This window comes from Hypanus sabinus, chromosome 7, assembly GCF_030144855.1.
Source record: "Hypanus sabinus isolate sHypSab1 chromosome 7, sHypSab1.hap1, whole genome shotgun sequence".
NCBI lineage: Eukaryota > Metazoa > Chordata > Chondrichthyes > Myliobatiformes > Dasyatidae > Hypanus > Hypanus sabinus.
The window spans coordinates 96087440-96109796 of NC_082712.1; the positions used below are offsets into that span (position 1 = coordinate 96087440).

General features: G+C 46.1%; 1 protein-coding gene across 1 annotated transcript; it reads left to right on the forward strand.

The window, feature by feature from the left end:
• Positions 1 to 2553: 2553 nt before the first annotated feature.
• LOC132397501 (mucin-2-like) lies at positions 2554 to 16145 on the forward strand. Its single transcript, XM_059976330.1, has 4 exons — positions 2554 to 2686; positions 9932 to 11100; positions 12451 to 13204; positions 15937 to 16145. The coding sequence occupies exons 1-4, from the start codon at positions 2554 to 2556 to the stop codon at positions 16143 to 16145; spliced, it is 2265 nt and encodes a 754-aa protein (XP_059832313.1).
• Positions 16146 to 22357: the final 6212 nt, after the last annotated feature.

The window sequence follows — 22357 nt, forward strand, 5'->3', positions numbered from 1 at the left end:
TAATGGATTTATGGCTAAATTAACTGATGATACAAAGATAGGTGGAGGAGCAGATAGTGTTGAGGAAACAGGCAGCCTGCAGAGAGACTTAGATAGTTTAAGGGAATGAGCAAAGAAGTGGCAAATGAAACACAATGTTGGAAAGTGTACAGTCATGCACTTTGGTGGAGGAAATAAATAGGTAGACTATTCTTTAGATGGGGAGAGAATTCAAAATTCAGAGATGCAAAGGGACTTGGGAGTCCTTGTGCAGGATACACTAAAGGTTAACCTCCGGGTTGAGTCATTTGTAAAGAAGGCAAATGCAATTTGGCATTCATTTCTAGAGGTATAGAATATAAGACCAGGGATGTAACGTTGAGGCTCTATAAGGCACTCATGAGCCCACACTTGGAGTATTGTGAGCAGTTTTGGGTTCCTTATTTTAGAAAGGGTACACTGACGTTGGGGGGGTTCAGAGAAGATTCACGAGAATGATTCCAGGAATGAAGGATTACTGTAAGGGGAACGTCTGGCAGCTCTTGAGCTGTATTCCCTGGAGTTCAGGAGAATGCAGTAGGGAGGGTGGCAGGATTAAAAGGCCTGAACAAATTAGATATCATGGTTATTTCCCATGGTAGGGGAGTCTAGGACAAGAGGGCATGAATTCAGGGTTGAGGGACATCCATTTGAAGCAGGTGCAGTGAAATTACTTTAGTCAGAGGGTGGTAATTCTGTGGAATTTGTTGCTATGAGCAGCTGTGGAGGCCAAGTCATTGTGTGCATTTGAGGCAGATAGGTTCTTGATTAGCCAGGGTATCAAAGGATATGGGGGAGGAGGCAGGGGTGTGGGGATGACTGGAAGAATTGGATCAGCCCATGATTGAATGGCAGAACAGTGTCAATGGGCCAAATGGACTACTTCTCCTCCTTTATCTTATGGTCTTATGGTCTGATGAAGGTGGGGTTGTAATCAATAGTCTAACATGTATCTTTCCTGACAAGGTTCTGTAGGATGACTGTAGGGCCAGGGATATGGCATCTGCTGTAGACCAGTTTTGACGCTCAGTGAATTGGAGTGGGTCAAGGTTGTCTGGGATGCTGGAGTTAATGTGTAACATGACAAACCTCTCAGAGCACTATATGGTGCTGCATGTCACATCCAATGTGCTGTAGTCATTAAGGAACACTAGCTTGTTTTCCTTAGGTATGCTGGATCTGAAGATGTGTCATGGTCCTGATCGTTTATTCCCTAGTTTCCTCTAATTTCCTTTGATTTGCCACAGTTCTGACCATTAATTTTCCAATTGCTTCTAATTTTCTTTGATGATGGCACACCTGGTTTCCATCAGGACCTGCAACAACAATAGTCGCCAGATTGTTGGTCTTGTTCCTGTGTGATAACTAATGTTTCCTGACCGCTTAGAACCGTTTTTTTAAGTTTAGCTCCAGTTACAATGTTTACCTATGAGACTCTGTCTCTCTGAGTCAAGGAGCCATATCAGGGACCCATGTAAGCATCCTAACTGTACATCCTATACATTAATGATCCGGATGATGGGGTGGTAAATTGGATTAGTAAGTATGCAGATGACACTAAGATAGGTGGCATTGTGGATAATGAAGTAGGTTTTCAAAGCTTGCAGAGAGATTTAGGCCAGTTGGGAGAGTGGGCTGAAAGATGGCAGAAGGAGTTAAATGCTGATAAGTGTGAGGTGCTACATTTTGCTAAGACTAATCAAAATAGGACATACATGGTAAATGGTAGGGCATTGAGGAATGCAGTAGAACAGAGTGATCTAGGAATAATGGTGCATAGTTCCCTGAAGATGGAATGTCATGTGGATAGGGTGGTGGAGAAAGCTTTTGGTATGCTGGCCTTTATAAATCAGAGCATTGAGCATAGGAGTTGGGATGTAATGTTAAAATTGTACATGGCATTGGTGAGGCCAAATTTGGAGTATTGTGTACAGTTCTGGTCACCAAATTATAGGAAAGATTTCAACAAAATAGAGAGAGTACAGAGGAGATTTACTGGAATGTTACCAGGGTTTCAGCACCTAAGTTACAGAGAAAGGCCTTTATTCTTTGGAGCATAGAGGTTGAGCGGGGACTTGTTAGAGATATTTCAGCTTATGAGGGGGATAGATAGAGTTGACGTGGATAGGCTTTTTCCATTGAGAGTAGGGGAGATTCAAACAAGGGGACATGAGTTGTGAATTAGGGGACAAAAGTTTAGAGGTAACACAAGGGGAAACTTCTTTACTCAGAGAGTGGTAGCTGTGTGGAACAAGCTTCCAGTAGAAGTGGTAGAGGCAGGTTCGATATTGTCATTTAAAAAAAAATGGATAGGTATATGGACAGGAAAGGAATGGCGGGTTATGGGCTGAGTGCAGGTTGGTGGGACTAGGTGAGAGTAAGCATTCGGCATGGACTAGAAGGGCTGAGATGGCCTGTTTCCATGCTGTAATTGTTATATGGTTGTACGGTTATAACTCAATCTCCGTGCTTGTATCCTGCACTTGGGTTCATCTCATTCACCACGTTTCATTGCAACAGAACAATCTGACCACCATGAACCCAGTGGACATCAATACCCTGCAACAAGCCCTCACCAGCCAGGGCTCCCTACTGGGTCTGCATGATCAAATTCTCCGGGAGGTCATGGAGAACCTCTGTTCCCTGTCTGCTAACGTAACAAAGATCGGTGACCAGGTGGACCGTGTATCCACTCATCTTACCCCATCCACTCCTGGAACTCTGTCTAACCAGCCCAGACGGTCTGTAGTGGCAACCCCCTATGTGTGAGCAACACCCCCGCCAAGACAGCCACACGTACCTGAACCAGAACACTACGCTGGGGATTTGGGGAAGTGCCGGGCCTTCCTTCTACACTGCTCCTTGGTGTTCGAACAGCAGTCGTCCACGTACTCCATGGATAAGTCAACGATAGCTTATATCATGGGGTTGTTGCGGGGAAGTGCCTTAGCGTGGGCTACAGCTGTCTGGGATAATCAACCAGAGATCTGCTCTTCTTTCCCCACCTTTATCACGGAAATGAGAAAGATCTTTGACCACCCCGTCCATGGTAAAGATGCCACCAAACATTTATTCACTCTCTGTCAAGGCTCACGCAGTGTTGCCAAATATACTGTGGAGTTCCGGACGTTAGCGGCCGACTCGGGGTGGAGTGATAAGGCACTCCAAAGGGTATTTTGGAATGGTCTCAGCGAGATGGTGAAAGATGAGTTGGCGGCAAGGGATGACACTGACAGCCTGGATTCTTTGATCTCTCTAACCACCAGGCTGGACAATTGTCTTTGAGAATGCCAACGGGAGAGAACGGGTCATCCACCACCTTTGGCCACTCCAGGGCATTCTTTACCGTCTCCCACCAGCACAAGCCTCTCTTCTCCCACTCCTGGAATAGCTCCAGGCCCAGCCGTTTCCTCCACCCCAGGAGGGGAACCAATGCAGCTGCGACGGAACTGTCTTTCTCCCACAGAGCAACTCTGGAGATTAAGAGCGGGGGGGGGGGGGGTGACTCTATTGCGGCCAGTCTGGCCACTTCCATGCTACCTGTTCCCTTCAGCCAAAAGGGAACCAGTAGAAAGGGTGAGCCAGACGACATTCCCTTCTGTCCTCCAAAGCCAGACACAGATCCAAGCTACTTTAAGTTACATTCAACAGTCCCTGCCTCTAGTGGACTCTGGCGCTTTGGGAAACCTGTTGGATGGAAACATAGCCTCCTGGGCCAGAATTCCTCGAGAGTTGTTGAGTACCCCTCTGGAAGCCCGGGCACTAGATGGTAGACTACAGGCCCGAGTCATTCACTGCACACCACCCCATCTCTTATTCTTTCTGGGAACCAACCGAAACAGGTACAATTTAACTTAATTTCCTTCCCTCAAGCTCCTATAGTTCTTGGGTACCCCATGTCAAGCCGCCATAATCCCCACATTGACTGGTCTACTGGGAAGATAGTCAGCTGGAGCCCTTTCTGTCACCCCACTTGTCTAAAGTCGGCTCTTTCCCCTGTGAAATTCACCACGACCTCGTCTGCCTCTGAAACCCCTGACTTATCCAAAGTTCCAGCATTGTATCATGACCTGGGACAAGTGTTCAGTAAACAATGGACCCTTTCCCTGCCTCCACACCTACCTTACGATTGTGCTATTGACCTTTTCTGGAAGGTCACACTGGAATTACACACTGGAATTGAGGAGATTGAGAGGGGATCTGATTGAAACGTTTAAGATAATTAAAGGATTTGATAGGATTGAGGCAGGAAATATGTTCCAGATGTTGGGAGAGTCCAATACCAGAGGGCATGGATTGAGAATAAGAGGTCAGTTATTTAAAACAGAGTTGAGGAAGAACTTCTTCTCCCAGAGAGTTGTGGAGGTGTGGAATGCACTGCCTCGGAAGACGGTGGAGGCCAATTCTCTGGATGCTTTCAAGAAGGAGCTAGAAAGATATCTGATGGATAGGGGAATCAAGGGATATGGGGACAAGGCAGGGACTGGGTATTGATAGTGAATGATCAGCCATGATCTCAGAATGGCAGTTCAGACTCGAGGGGCCGAATGGTCTACTTCTGCACCTATTGCCTATTGTCTATTGTCTATTGTCTATTCTCCCCCGGATCTTCTACTTGTCCCGGCCAGAAAAGCAAGCAATGGAGGCTTACCTCAATGACTCTCTCATGGTGGGTATTATCCGACCCACATCTCCCCTTTTGGCTCAGGTTTCTTCTTTGTGAGGAGGAAAGACAGATCACTGCACCCTGCATTGATTACTGAGGCCTAAATAGCCATAAAGAACAAATATCCACTGCCTCTTCTCAACTCTGCTTTAGAATCAATTCATGGAGCCGCCATCTTCTCTAAGTTGGGCCTTTGAAGTGCCTACCATTTGGTCAGAATAAGGGAGGGAGATGAGTGGAAAACAGCATTTAACACCCCTCTTGGTCACTTCGAATACCTGGTCATGCCATTCACTCTCACTAATGCCCCTGCCATCTTCCAAACCCTGATATACGATGTCCTTAGAGATTTTATTAACCATTTTGTGTTTGTTTATTTGGATGACATCTTTTTGTCATGGCTGATCTATTTTTCCTCTCAGCTCTAATCTCCTGTCTTCTCACCATATCCCTTTGTGCTCTGAGCAATCAAGAATCTATCATCCTCTGCCTTAAATATACCCAATGACTTGGCCTTCACAGCTGCCCGTGGCAACAAATTCAACACTCTCTGGCTAAAGACATTGTATTTCAATTGCCACTTCTTTGCCCTTCTGTAGACTCTCTACTTCCTCAAAACTATCTGCCCCTCCACCTACCTCCATATTGTCTGCAAGCTTTGCAACAAAGCCTTCAATTCCATCATCCAAATCACTGACGTATGAAAAAATGTACTGGTCACGATTTGTCCCAATTAACCAGAATCCACTGTATATTATTCTTCATAAAAATCTGTTGTCCGTCAATTTTCATGTTAGTACATGAAATAAAATATATCTGAAGGTAACATATACTATATACAGTTTAATAATACATTTACTTTGAATTTTGGTAAGTGAAACCAGGTAAGGGAGTGATCATGGGCAAACACAGTCAGTCAGGAAAGGATAAAATTCTCAGTCTACATCAGTTCTGAAAATTGCAAAACATTTTATTTTATGACATAACCCAAGACTACAAAATGCTTTGACAACTGTCATATGTTAAAGGATGGGGAGAGCTGTGCTCAATTATAAAATAACAATGAAATACAAAATGGTGCTCAGGTATTAAAAAGGAAAGCAATGTCCATTGAAAGGTGTTTGTATTGTGTAAACCTCCCACTGGATACTGGAAGCAGCAGTGAACATAGTTCTATTTCTTATCTGCATCATTTTCTGGGGTAATAACTTCCTTATTGAATTATGGGGCTTTACAAAATTCCAAGATGCAAAGGTGACAGTCATCAGCGATTATAGACTTTGACACAATTTAGTTTATGTTTCACCATTTCCACTTCTGTAAACAATTGATCACCAGAGTTTTGAACTGTGTCTCATTTTTACTGAAGACATCTATGAAAGAGAAAAGCTAGAGTTCCAATTTTAGTCCTCTTTGTTTCCTTCAGGTTTGGTTTTGTTTCGGATTTTAAGATGAGAAGAGGAATATGCAGGATAAACACTATATATTACTGCTGTCTCTATTTTGCTACAGTCTTGGGTAAGTTTCAATATAATCTATATTCTAAAATTATTTTTGTGAGATTTGCATTTGTATTTATCTGAAGCCTGTGATAGACATTGTTGCCAATATGAATGGGATGCACGAGTTTCAGGCGCAGTGTGAAGAGGATAGATAAACCTTGGATATGCAGAAAGCTGGAGCAAAAAGTTCACTTCACCCCGGTCAAGCAAACAATACAAAGAACCCGACTGACTGAATAATAAATACAGGATGGAGTTGATGAATCAGACTGCTTGTCTCTTTCACTATTTCAGTCTGGAAATCATTTTTATATTCGTCTGCTAAAGAGAACCCTGTCAATTAAGTGGTGTTTCAGTTGTGGGTTTTCCGATCACAACCCATTCTAACCAATCGAAATAGGAAGGGGGTTAGCTAATTCTTTTACACTCCAGCTAAATGAAAACCTGAAGTCAGGTTCATAACAAGAGACTGACTTAAATACCATACTAATGTTACATGTAGTGGATTTGGTTAAAATTGTTCCCAGAGTTTCTAACCACTGTTAGTTAAAAGATCTTAAACTGTTAAAACACTTTACAGTTTCTAACACTATTAAAAGCTCTCAAACACCCTCTGCTAACTCCTGATCAATTCAAATAACTCCAGACTATAAACATATCTGGAATTCCTCATTCCTTGTCCCATGCTTAAAAACATCCTCGACAGATATATGAGGTAGGAGAGGGAGTAAACTACTCACTTCTTCATGCCCCTCTCATGTTCAATAAGATCATGTCTGATATAACTGTAAACACATCACCATGTTCCAATCTATTCTCAGCCTTAAAATCCCTCAAAAACTCTGTTTTCATCGTACATCAAGGAAGAGATTTCCGTAAGTTCCCAACTCTAAGAGAATAAATTTTCGCCTCATCTACACCTTAAATCAATAAATCATTTTTTTTAAACAGTGACCTCCTAGCAATACTTTCTGTAAGATGAAATAACATCTCTACATCTATATATGGAAAAAGGCCAATAATATCATGAAAGATCCCCCCCCCCCACCCTGCTCATGGACTGTTTGTTCCACTCCTATCAGGAAGAAGACTATGTAGCATCCACATCAGGACCACCAGACTCAAAAACAGTTACTATCCTCAGACTGTAAGGTTAATCAATACTCCACCCATGAACCCAGCACACCACCACTACTTTATCGTTTCCTCTCAAGTTACATTACGTACAGATGCTCTTGTACCAAGAGTCATTTTATGTAAATAGAATGAAAGTATAGAAACTATCTTTTGCATTTATATCTATTGTGTTTGTATTGTTGTTTTATTTATCTTGTATTTATATACTGCATCAGATCAGGAGTAACAATTATTTCATCCTCCTTTACTCTTGTGTACTGAAAATGATATTAAACATTGCAGAATCACCTAGTCAAGATCTCTCAGAGTACCTACTTACTGCTAAATATCAGCAGACACATCCCTAACCTGTCCAACCATTCCTCGGTCTTTTCTGGAATTAGTCATGAAACTCTTCTCTGAACATTCTTCCTGAGATAAAGGGGAACCAACACCGTCACACACAACAGAGAATAACTTGCATACGTTTACACTCAGTTCTCAAAGCCATGAACTTATTGTTACTTTTTGCAATAACTTGCTGTACCTACAAAGAAACCATTTGCTTATTATGCACAATGACACCCAGGTCTTTCTGGCATTTCAGAATTTAATTTAATGATTAGCAGCTGAGTTTAGCTACAACACTCAGCTGAGGCACAAAAGAGTATTGAAAAGTTTGTTTTGAATATTGATTCCTCTCCAATAAAAGAGGATTGCTGACATTCCATCTCTCTGTTAAATGCTGGATTATCAGGGCAAAGATTACCAATACCCTGTCAACAATAACAGATAAATATCACAAGACATAGCGACAGACTTAGGCCATTCCGAACATCGAGTCTGCTCCACCATTTCATCGTGGCTGATTTGTTATTCCTTTCTGAACTTCATTCTCCTGCCTTCTCTTGTATCTTTAGATGAATTAGGCTCTGGCTCTGAGATTTTTTCAGCTACTTTTAATAAAGAAGCTACATTTATTTACAAAACTTGAAATAATACACAGATAAAGCTTTCTACAAGATTAGTTGTGCCACGTGAAAATCTCCAAAATGGAAACCACTAAAAACTTTTGCTCTTTTCCTTTGCTTTATTCAAGTGATTGGAGGATTTTCTGACTCTCAACTGAGCAAAACCCGAACAAAGTACAAGACGTACAATGCTGGCATTACTTCAACACAAACACCCGGTGTAGAGTCCAGCACTTCAACCAGAGGGACCAGCACACTGACGAGTGAATCAACCACAGAGGAGTGTGTATGGGTCTGTGTAACAACCGACAAAACCACCACAACTACAGACACCAGCATAGAAACCACAACGACTACAGGGACCATAACAACGAGCACTACATTCACCACAGTAACAAGTACACCAACCACAACATCAACCAGTACACTGACCAGCACACCGACCACAGAGACCAGTACACCGACCAGCACACTGACCACAGAGACCAGTACACCGACCAGCACACCGACCACAGAGACCAGTACACCGACCAGCACATCCAACACAGAGACCAGTACACCAACCAGCACATCCACCACAGAGACCAGTACACCAACCAGCACAATGACCACAGAGACCAGTACACCAACCAGCACACCGACCACAGTGACCAGTAGACCGACCAGCACATCGACCAGAGAGACCAGTACACCAACCAGTGCATTTAGCACAGTGACCAGTACACCGACCAGTACACGGACCACAGAGACCAGTACACCAACCAGCACATCCACCACAGAGACCAGTACACCGACCAGCACATCGACCAGAGAGACCAGTACACCAACCAGTGCATTTAGCACAGTGACCAGTACACCGACCAGTACACGGACCACAGAGACCAGTACACCAACCAGCACATCCACCACAGAGACCAGTACACCGACCAGCACACTGACCACAGAGACCAGTACACCGACCAGCACACCGACCATAGTAACCAGTACACCGACCAGCACATCGACCACAGTGACCAGTACACCGACCAGCACACCAACCACAGAGACCAGTACAACGACCAGCACATCGACCACAGTGACCAGTACACCGACCAGCACATCAACCACAGTGACCAGTACACCTACCAGGACATCGACCACAGAGACCAGTACACTGACCAGCACATCAACCACAGTGACCAGTACACCCACCAGCACATCGACCACAGAGACCAGTACACCGACCAGCACATCGACCACAGAGACCAGTACACCAACCAGTGCATTTAGCACAGTGACCAGTACACCGACCAGTACACGGACCACAATGACCAGTACAGCAATCAGCACACCGACCATAGTAACCAGTACACCGACCAGCACATCGACCACAGAGACCAGTACTCTGACCAGCATATCGACCACAGAGACCAGTACACCGACCAGCACATCTACCACAGAGACCAGTACACCGACCAGCACATCCACCACAGTGACCAGTACACTGACCAGCTCAATGACCAGAGAGACCAGTACACCGACCAGCACATCTACCACAGAGACCAGTACACCGACCAGCACATCCACCACAGTGACCAGTACACTGACCAGCTCAATGACCACAGAGACCAGTACACCGACCAGCACATCGACCACAGAGACCACTCCGTCGACCACAGAGACAAGTGCACTGACCAGCACATCAACCACAGTGACCAGTACACTGACCAGCACATCGACCACAGAGACCAGTACACTGACCAGCTCATCGACCACAGTAACCCGTACACCGACCAGCACACCAAACACTGAGACCAGTACACCGACCAGCACATCCAACACAGAGACCAGTACACCGACCAGCACAACGACCACAGAGACCAGTACACCCACCAGCACATCGACCACACAGACCAGTACACCGACCAGCACATCGACCAGAGAAACCAGTACACTGACCAGTACATCGACCACAGAGACCAGTACACCGACCACAGAGGCCAGTATACCGACCAGCACACCGACCACAGAGACCAGTACACCGACCAGCACATCGACCAGTACATCGACCACAGAAACCAGTACACTGACCAGTACATCTACCACAGTGACCAGTACACCGACCAGCACATTGACCACAGAGACCAGTACTCTGACCAGCATGTCGACCACAGAGACCAGTACACCGACCAGCACATCTACCACAGTGACCAGTACACCAACCACATTGACCACAGTGACCAGTACACCGACCAGCACATCCACAACAGTGACCAGAACACCGACCACAGTGACCAGTACACCGACCAGCACATCAACCACAGTGACCAGTACACCCACCAGGACATCGACCACAGAGACCAGTACACTGACCAGCACATCAACCACAGTGACCAGTACACCAACCAGCACATCGACCACAGTGACCAGTACACCGACCACAGTGACCAGTACATCAACCACAGTGACCAGTACACCCACCAGCACATCGACCACAGAGACCAGTACACCGACCAGCACATCGACCACAGTGACCAGTACACCGACCAGTGCATTTAGCACAGTGACCAGTACACTGACCAGCACATCAACCACAGTGACCAGTACACCAACCAGCACATCCACCACAGTGACCAGTACACCGACCAGCTCAATGACCACAGAGACCAGTACACCGACCAGCACATCAACCACAGAGACCACTCCGTCGACCACAGAGACAAGTGCACTGACCAGCACATCGACCACAGTGACCAGTACACTGACCAGCACATCGACCACAGAGACCAGTACACCGACCAGCACACCAAACACTGAGACCAGTACACTGACCAGCTCATCGACCACAGTAACCAGTACACCGACCAGCACACCAAACACAGAGACCAGTACACCAACCAGCTCAATGACCACAGAGACCAGTACACCGACCAGCACACCAAACACTGAGACCAGTACACTGACCAGCACATCCACCACAGAGACCAGTACACCGACCAGCACATCCAACACAGAGACCAGTACACCGACCAGCACAACGACCACAGAGACCAGTACACCGAACAGCACATCCACCACAGAGACCAGTACACCGACCAGTACACCGACCACAGAGACCAGTACACCGACCAGCACACTGACCACAGAGACCAGTACACCGACCAGTACATCAACCACAGTGACCAGTACACCGACCACAGTGACCAGTACACCGACCAGCACACCGACCACAGTGACCAGTACATCAACCACAGTGACCAGTACACCCACCAGCACATCGACCACAGAGACCAGTAGACCGACCAGCACATCGACCACAGAGACCAGTACACCAACCAGTGCATTTAGCACAGTGACCAGTACACCGACCACAGAGACCAGTACACCGACCAGCACATCGACCACAGAGACCACTCCGTCGACCACAGAGACAAGTGCACTGACCAGCACATCGACCACAGTGAGCAGTACACTGACCAGCTCATCGACCACAGTAACCAGTACACCGACCAGCACACCAAACACAGAGATCAGTACACCAACCAGCTCAATGACCACAGAGACCAGTACACCGACCAGCACACCAAACACTGAGACCAGTACACTGACCAGCACATCCACCACAGAGACCAGTACACCGACCAGCACATCCAACACAGAGACCAGTACACCGACCAGCACATCGACCAGAGAGACAAGTACACTGACCAGTACATCGACCACAGAGACCAGTACACCGACCACAGAGACCAGTACACCGACCAGCACACCGACCACAGAGACCAGTACACCGACCACAGAGACCAGTACACCGACCAGCACACCGACCACAGAGACCAGTACACAGACCAGTACATCGACCACAGAGACCAGTACACTGACCAGCACATCCACCACGGAGACCAGTACACCGACAAGCACATCCACCACAGAGACCACAGTGACCAGTACACCGACCAGCACATCAACCACAGAGACCAGTAGACAAACCAGCACCATGACCAATAAGAAAAATGTCCATAGCAATCAGTACAATGACCCCATTGACCAGTACACAAAAAAACACCGATACCACAGAGAACTGTACACTGACCAGCACATCGACCGCAGTGACAGTGCATCGACCACAGAAACCATTATACCGACCAGCATATCAACCATAGAGACCAGTACACCAGCTGGCACATCGACCACAGAGACCAGTACACCGACCAGTACATCCACCACAGTGACCAGTACCCCGTCCACATCAACCACAGAGACCAGTACACCGACCAGCACATCCACCACAGTGACCAGTACCCCGTCCAGCACATCCACCACAGTGACCAGTACCCCGACCAGCACATCCACCACAGTGACCAGTACACCGACCAGTACATCCACCACAGTGACCAGTACACCGACCAGTACATCCACCACAGTGACCAGTACACCGACCAGCACATCGACCACAGGGACCAGTACACCGACCAGCACATCGGCCACAGGGACCAGTACACTGACCAGTACATCGACCACAGGGACCAGTACACTGACCAGTACATCGACCACAGGGACCAGTACACTGACCACATCCTCCACCGTGACCAGTACACCGACCAGCACATCAACCACAGTGACCAGTACACCAACCAGCACATCCACCACAGAGACCAGTACACCGACCAGCACATCCACCACAGAGACCAGTACACTGACCAGCACATCAACCACAGAGACCAGTACACTGACCAGCACATCCACCACACAGACCAGTACACTGAACAGTACATCAACCACAGAGACCAGTACACCAACCAGCACATCAACCACAGAGACCAGTACACCGACCAGTACATCAACCACAGTGACCAGTACACCAACCACATCGACCATAGAGACCAGTACACTGACCAGCACATCAACCACAGAGACCGGTACACCGACCAGCACATCGACCACAGAGACCAGTACACCGACCAGTACATCGACCAGTACATCAACCACAGAGACCAGTACACCGACCAGTACATCAACCACAGTGACCAGTACACCAACCACATCGACCATAGAGACCAGTACACTGACCAGCACATCAACCACAGAGACCAGTACACCGACCAGCACATCGACCACAGAGACCAGTACACCGACCAGTACATCGACCAGAGAGACCAGTACACCGACCAGTACATCAACCACAGAGACCAGTACACCGACCAGCACATCGACCACAGAGACCAGTACACCGACCAGCACATCAACCACTGTGACCAATACACCAACCAGTACATCTACCACAGTGACCAGTACACCGACCAGCACATCAACCACTGTGACCAGCACACCAACCAGCACATCCACCACAGAGACCAGTACACCGACCAGCACATCCACCACAGAGACCAGTACACCGACCAGCACATCCACCACAGAGACCAGTACACTGACCAGCACATCAACCACAGAGACCAGTACACTGACCAGCACATCCACCACACAGACCAGTACACTGAACAGTACATCAACCACAGAGACCAGTACACCAACCAGCACATCAACCACAGAGACCAGTACACCGACCAGCACATCGACCACAGAGACCAGTACACCGACCAGCCCATCGACCACAGTGACCTGTACACCAACCAGCACATCGACCACAGAGACCAGTACACCAACCAGCACATCCACCACAGGGACCAGTACACTGACCAGCACATCCTCCACAGAGACCAGTACACCGACCAGCCCATCGACCACATTGACCAGTACACCGACCAGCACATCGACCACAGTGACCAGTACACCGACCAGCCCATCGACCACATTGACCAGTACACCAACCAGTACATCAACCACAGTGACCAGTACACCAACCAGCACAACGAACACACAGACCAGTACACCGACGAGCACATCCACCACAGTGACCAGTACACCGACTAGCACATCCACCACAGTGACCAGTACACTGACCAGCACATCGACCACAGTGACCAGTACACCGACCAGCACATCCACCACAGAGTTCAGTACACCGACCAGCACATCGACCACAGGGACCAGTACACCGACCAGCACATCGACCACAGTGACCAGTACACCGACCAGTACATCAACCACAGTGACCAGTACACCGACCACAGTGACCAGTACACCGACCAGCACATCGACCAGAGAGACCACAGTGACCAGTGCACTGACCAGCACATCCTCCACAGAGACCAGTACACCGACCAGCACATCGACCACATCGACCACAGAGACCAGTACACCGACCACATCAACCACAGAGACCAGTACACCGACCACAGAGACCACAATGACCAGTACACCGACCACATCGACCATAGAGACCAGTACACTGACCAGCACATCAACCACAGAGACCAGTACACCGACCAGCACATCGACCACAGTGACCAGTACACTGACCAGCACATCGACCACAGAGACCCATACACCAACCAGCACATCCACTACAGAGACCAGTACACCGACCAGCACTTCCACCACAGTGACCAGTACACCGACCAGCACATCAACCACCGTGACCAGTACACCGACCAGCACATCCTCCACAGAGACCAGTACACCGATCAGCACACCGACCACAGTGACCAGTACACCGACCAGTACATCAACCACAGTGACCAGTACACCGACCAGCACATCCACCACAGTGACCAGTACACCGACCAGCCCATCGACCACATTGACCAGTACACCGACCAGCACATCGACCACAGTGACCAGTACACCGACCAGCCCATCGACCACATTGACCAGTACACCGACCAGCACATCAACCACAGTGACCAGTACACCGACCAGCACATCGACCACAGTGACCAGTACACTGACCAGTACATCGACCACAGGGACCAGTACACTGACCAGCACATCGACCACAGAGACCAGTACACCAACCAGCACATTAACCACAGTGACCAGTACACCGACCAGCATATCCACCACAGAGACCAGTACACTGACCAGCACATCCACCACAGAGACCAGTACACCGACCAGCACATCGACCACAGTGACCAGTACACCAACCAGCACATCGACCACAGTGACCAGTACACCCACCACAGTGACCAGTACACCGACCAGCACACTGACCACAGTGACCAGTACACCGACCAGCACATCCACCACAGTGACCAGTACACCGACCAGTACATCGACCACAGTGACCAGTACACCGACCACAGTGACCAGTACACCGACCAGCACATCGACCACAGTGACCAGTACACCGACCAGTACATCTACCACAGTGACCAGCATGAGTCAAGTGACCTGTACGATGATCTGTATTCCAATCACACAGTCCTCCACACCGGCCAGTGCACCCACCACATTCTTCAGCACATTGTGCACTACACTAGGCTCTGTGTCCAGTGCAGCTTCCAGTGGGTCTCCCACGGTGACCAACCCATCAACAATAATCAGTACACCAACCAAACTCATCTCCACTGGCACATCAACAACAGTGACCAGTATACAATCCTCAGAGACCAGTTCACTGACCAGCACACCGACCACAGTGAACAGTCCACTGACCACAGAGTCCAGCACACCAACTAGCACATTCACTACTGTGACCAGTAAACCAACAACACAGTCAAATACACCAACCAGCACATCGATTACAGTGACCAGTAAACCGACCATAGAGTCCAGCACACAGCCCAGCACGTCACCTACTCTAACCAGTACACCAACAGGAACTTCAGCAAAGCCACCAGGTCAACCCAGCAGTACATCAAATGTGCCAACCACAGATACTTCAACAGGCCGCACAAAATCCACAATGACCTCCTCCTCAACAACCAAAAAACAGGTGTTGTCGACAGCCGTTACAACTCCTCGGACCACTGTGCGTCCCACCACAACTAAAAGACCAGGTAATTGTTGATTCTGTTATGAAGTTTGTTTATGTCACTGCAAATAGTCTGATTTGTGCATCATCCTGTCCTGAATTATAGAACTTTCTCCATATGCTAACTGACCACTGGATGTTTTCACTATCTCTGGTGATACTTATTACTTACAAACAATCCTGCTGAGTTATATCATTAATAAAACCTGAATTTGTACAATCAAATATTGGTGGTAAAACATGCAGCAAAGAGATTTCAAAGGTGTCCAATAATAAAGAGTTACAGTAGGATTTTGTTTACTTATGTATTCGCTAAGAAATAGAAGATGGAGTTTAAACCAGGCTAGTAAGTGGTGTTGCATTTTGGGAGGTCTAATGTGTGTGCAAAGTAGATGATTAATTAAGCAGGACATTTAATGATGTATAAATGGATCGCATCCTGGAGTCCATGTCCATAGCTTCATGAAAGTGGCCAAGCAAGTAGATAGGGTGTTAGGGTGTACCTCATGCTTGCCCTAATTGATCAGGGCACTCGGCATAAGAATCTGGAGCAATGTAGCAACATTATAAAACTTCGGTTAAGCCATGTTTGGAGTCTTGTATGCAAATCTCGTCACCTCATCATGGAAATGATGGAAAGGGCACAGAAGAGGTTTCCCAGAATGTTGCCTAAATTTGAGGGTGTGAGTTATAAGCAGAGGTTTGACAAATGTACAGCTTCAGAAACTATGGGAAACCAAGTTGAAGTTTATAGAATCAATTAGAGTAGACTGTCAGAGGGCAGAGGTATCAAGTATATATACTTAAGCTGATAGAGGGAAAGTTCAAAGGACCAGGACAAGTCTTTTTACACAGAAAGTGGGAGGTGTCTGGAGGGGTTCTCCTGGGGCAATGCTAGAACCAGATGATATTGATGCTTAAGAGGCTTTTAGATTGGCACAGAATATGTAGGGAATAGAGGAATAGGGATCATATGCAGGCAGATGAAATTTACTTTGGCATCATGCCTGACAGAGACATTGTAAGACAAAAAGCTTGTTTCTGTGTTGTATTGTTCTATGCTCTACATAAAATAGAACTGTAAATGTCAGAAACATTAGGGAGATTAGACAGCATTAGCTAATGTTTGGATTAAATTTCAACAGATTTTACTGGATTCCATCACCTTCACTTTTCCTTCAATTTTAATCTCACGTTGCAGACAGTGTTGCAGTTAGTGAAGTAAACCCAACAGTATGTCTGTTATAAACAAAAGAAAGTCTGTGGGTGCTGGAAATCCAAAGCAACATGCATAAAATGCAGGAGGAACTCAGCATCTGCAGAAATGAATGAACAGTGAATGTCCAAATCTTAAATATACATATGTTGTAGTCGCGCTGATATGCAACGAGTGAAAGCAGCACACTGAGTCGAGCAAGGTCTGGTTTTCTGTTTACTGTTTCCAATCAGCATGCGCTTAAATGCCCGCTCCCAGCATCACCTGCTCTCGTGATGTCGGCTTCCAGGCCAAGGACTGCCCTGCACTCAGAGCCCTCTCGGTTGCCGCTGGCTGCGGACTCGGCTACTACTGCCAGAGCCGGTTCGCTTGCCACATGGGTGACGCACCATGATGTTTCTAACTTCAAAACATTAAACTAATTCAAAGAAAGACATGTTAGTCTGAAATGCGGGTCTAACTTCAAATTTACTTTAAGCAAGGCGTGCACTCATCACATGGTAGCATTGTGATGTTTGCAATTAATGTATTTATACACGTAACCACAATGAATTATTTAAATAACAAAGAATGCTTGATTAAAGAGTATATATTACACAAAATTACTGAAATATTAAATACACAACAATGAGGTCCCAGCACTGACCACTGGTACGATACTGATGAAAGACCTCAAGTTAGAATAACACCCCTCTGCCACTATCCTATGTTTCCATCGCCAAACCAATTTTGAGCTCAGTCCACCAACCCTCTGTGGATCCCATGTGCCTTAATTTTATGTGCCTTCTCTACTCAGAGACCTTGTTGAACTTCCTACTTAAGTCCATGTAGGTGCCATCAATGCCATGAGGGACCTTGTTGAATGCCTTTCTGACATTCATAGATATATCCTACCCTCATCAATCATATTCATCACCTGTTCAAAAATTGTAATCAAGTTTGTAAGACATGACCTCCCCTGCACCAAGCATTGTTGACTGTCCCTAGTAAGTTAATGCTTTTCCAGATGTGAGTAGCTCCTCATATTCATACTTTAAACACTAACATTTTTATTTTTGAATCATTCCTTATTCTAGAAAGTTATTGATTTGTTTTGCATGTTGCACCAACACACCACAGGAAATCCCTAATACATGTAAATGTATGTGGGGAATAAAGTTGATCCTTGATCTTAATATTGTTGTCTAGTGATCTATGGCTTACTGACCAATCATTTCTGGTACAAACTGGTAACACATAAATTCAGATGGAAATGATGGTGATCCCAAGATATCTCATATATTCCAAATTCTGAAAATATCCAAAAGGCGAAACGCTTCCAGCCACAAGCATTCCAGATAAGGGGAAGTCGAACTGTACTTCCATTTGTTTTTTGACTAAATTGACAACATATCCCATCATGAAAGGTTTCTTTCCATCCTTAACTTTCTCCCTCACAGGAACATGTTGGTCCTGAATTCTGACCAGTCAGCCTTTAAATGAATCTTACATCTAAGCCAATCTCAATCATTTTCCTCAGTTTTGTACCTCCACCTTCCCCCCCATATGAAGTCCATAACTATCCTTATACGTAACTATCTGAAAACCTATGGAGTTAGAACACAATTCCCAAATGCTCTATAATGGAAATTCCAATTGCCTGGCCAAGCTAATTTACTAGTACATTGTCCAACATGTCTCTTTCTCTGACTGGATTACCCAAAAAACTGTATTACAAACTATAAATGCATCAACAAATTCAGTCCCACCTAATCTTCTGGTAATAGGGAAGTGTCTGTCAATACTGAAAAAAAAATTATAGTCACCTACAACAACTACCCTGTTGCGTTCCACCTATCCATCATCTACCAACCTCTCTGTTCCATTATCTCCACTGGGTATTGGGGAGCCTAAAGTATAATTGTATCTTAGAGACTGCATCTTTCGTATTCCTGAACTCTTCCATGTTGCTTCACTAGACGAGCCTAAGGGCCACTGTGATATTTTCCCTGCTCACTGGTACAACTCCACCTTATTTACACCCCTGAAACATCTGAGTCCTGCAATGTTGAACTGCTAGTTCTGCCCCTCTCTCGGTGAAATTTCTAGAATGGCCATGTACTAATCTAGGTCCTAACTGATCTGCTAAATCCTGTAATACTCCATGTAGTGAAATAAATACACTTGAGACCATAAGCACAAAATGACATCTCTCCATAGATGCTGTCTCACCTGTTGAGTTTCTCCAGCATTTTATGAGTGGTACTCTGGATTTCCGGCATCTGCAGAATCTTTTGTATTTATATTCATTAAACATTTATTTCTCTTTTTCCCTTTAAATTTACTTGACCTAATCTCTACTTTCTCCTCAATCCCTTCATATGCTGACCCTATTATTCTGGTTTCCACCCTACCACACATGTTTAAACACTCCCTAGAAGTTCTAACAAATCTCCTTTCAAGGATATTGCACCACTTTCAATTTAGGTGTAACTCATCCTTTCTGTACTGGTCCCTGCTTCCCTGTGCTTGGGTGATGGGGGGTAGATATGTCACTACCAAAGGATGTGTAAGGTGCTCCTTCCCTACGCCAGCCTACAGGTCACACTCAGACACAGTGTAGTACCTGCTTAGCCCTTCCGCTCCCCCCACTTGACCAGGGTCACGTGAAGCCATGAAAGCAGGTGGTGGATGTATATATTGTCACTGGAGAGAGTCCAGAGGAGGCTATCACCTGAGGGGTTGTGGTGAACTACATATACCTGTCTGGACACGCCCCCCCACCCCCGCTGACTGCTCCTGCGGCTCCTCCCACAGACCCCGGTATAAAGGCGATTGGAGGCACAGACCCTTCCTCAGTCTCCAGGATGTTGTGAGGTGGTCACTTGCTGCTTGTGCTTTCTTCCAGCCAGTAAAAGCCTATCTTAACTCACGTCTCAGATTTATTGATGGTGCATCAGGGGTTGTCCATTCACAATGGAGTCTGTGGTGGGAATTAAACCTGGGTCTCTGGTACTGTAAAGCTTTGTGCTAACCACTACACTACCATGATGTCAGCCATTGTGTGTGAACTTTGGACCTTCTGTATGATTGAATATTCCTGCCAAGAAGAATTGTGCATAACATCAGATTAAAGATAGATTGATGCATCTGTTCAGGTGCAGTACAGTTTTCAGTCTGTAGGAGGAACTTGTAATGTGAGCTCAATCCAAAAAGAAATGCCCATATAAAACTCATGATCTATTTATACAGAAAAAAATCCATGCCAGAATGGAGGGACCTGGGATGAAGATGACAAAGAATGTGATTGCCCCGATCCCTATGAAGGGACCTATTGTGGACGTATAGATGATGAAATTGAAGTTGGTGAGTATGTTGTGAGTTTGGTGCCGTTGTTTTGACTGTCCTGCTGTCTCTTGCTATACAGACCATACGAAGATCAACCTGCCTCCATCCTGAAGCCCAGTAAATGAAAGAACAGTTTCTAACTCTACTCTGCTCCCATGTAAAAGTGTTATTAATTATTGAATCAGGTTATATGATGGAATTTCAACCTGGTGTTAAATACAGTTGGGTGATATGGATGCAGACAGCAGATCTCTGGGAATTGCATTAGAACAAAATTAATACGTGTAACTTCTGTGAGCATATTACATGTAGGGAGGATCCTGGTGAATCTGAATGACATCTATTGTACATTCAGTAGAAGAAGAGTAGGCAACTTGGCAACTAACATCATGGCTCTGTGCCATTTCTCTGATTTACCCTCATGCTGGTGGAACGCAGCAGGTCAGGCAGCATCGATGTTTTGGCCCGAAACGTCGACAGCGCTTCTCCCTATAGATACTGCCTGACCTGCTGCATTCCACCAGCATTTTGTGTGGGTTGCTTTATTTATTCATTCCTCTTGCAATGAACCCCATCTTAATATCTGTCTTTCCAATTGCTTGCTGTATCTATTTACATGTTGAAAACTAACCAATGTTTCAACTTACCAATGTCAGAGCACAAAATAATGCCAGACCACAGAAAATGCAGCCTGATGATCTTCCATCAAGCAGAACTGTTATTTTTAACATTGTTCCTTCAGACCCTCCCCCAGTTCGATAAGTGATCCAAGAACTGCCTGTAACCTGTAGTTACAGGTTACCCTAATGACTCTGAGGCTGTCGTGAGACCATCCTTCAGGAGGGTAAGCCCATCGAAAGCATCCAGCACAGATGAGGCACCTGGCCGAGTATTAAAGATCTGTGCTGATCAACTGGCTGGTGTGTTCACCGAGATATTTAACCTCTTGCTTCATCAGTCAGAGGTACTCACCTGCTTCAATTATACCGGCGCCTAAGAAGAACGTGGTAAGCTGCCTCAGTGACTATCGTCCAGTAGCACTTAAATCCACAGTGATGAAGTGTTTTGAGAGGTTGGTGATGAAATGTCAATTCTGCTGAGAAGTGACTGGGATCCACTTCAGTTTGCCTACTGACACAACAGGTCCACAGTAGATGCCAGCTCATTGGCTCTTCACTCAAACCCTGATCACCTGGATTGCAAAGATGCATAAATCAGGATGCTATTTACAACTACAGCTCAACATTCAATACCATCATCCCCTCAAAATGAATCAATAAGCTTCAACACCTAGGCCTCAATACCACCTTGATTTCCTCACTGGTGGATCCCAGACAATTCAGATTGGCAACAACATCTCCTCCATGATCTCCATCAGCACAGGTGTATCACAAGGCTGTGTGCTTAGCCCCCTGCTCCACTCACTTTACACTTATGACTGTGTGGCTAAGCACTGCTCCGGCTTTGAGCAGCACCCATTGAAGACTGGAGATCAGAAGCCTGAGAAGATGTAGTTCACTCTTTCTTTTCAATCTTTTTATTAAATTTCATATATAAAAAAAAACAACACAAAATAATGAATAGATTACAGATTCAATAAACTTGAGATTACATTAGTAATAGGATAATAATATCCTATTAAAACATCCATCAACAAAAGAGTTCACTCATGTTCCTCAATTGAGC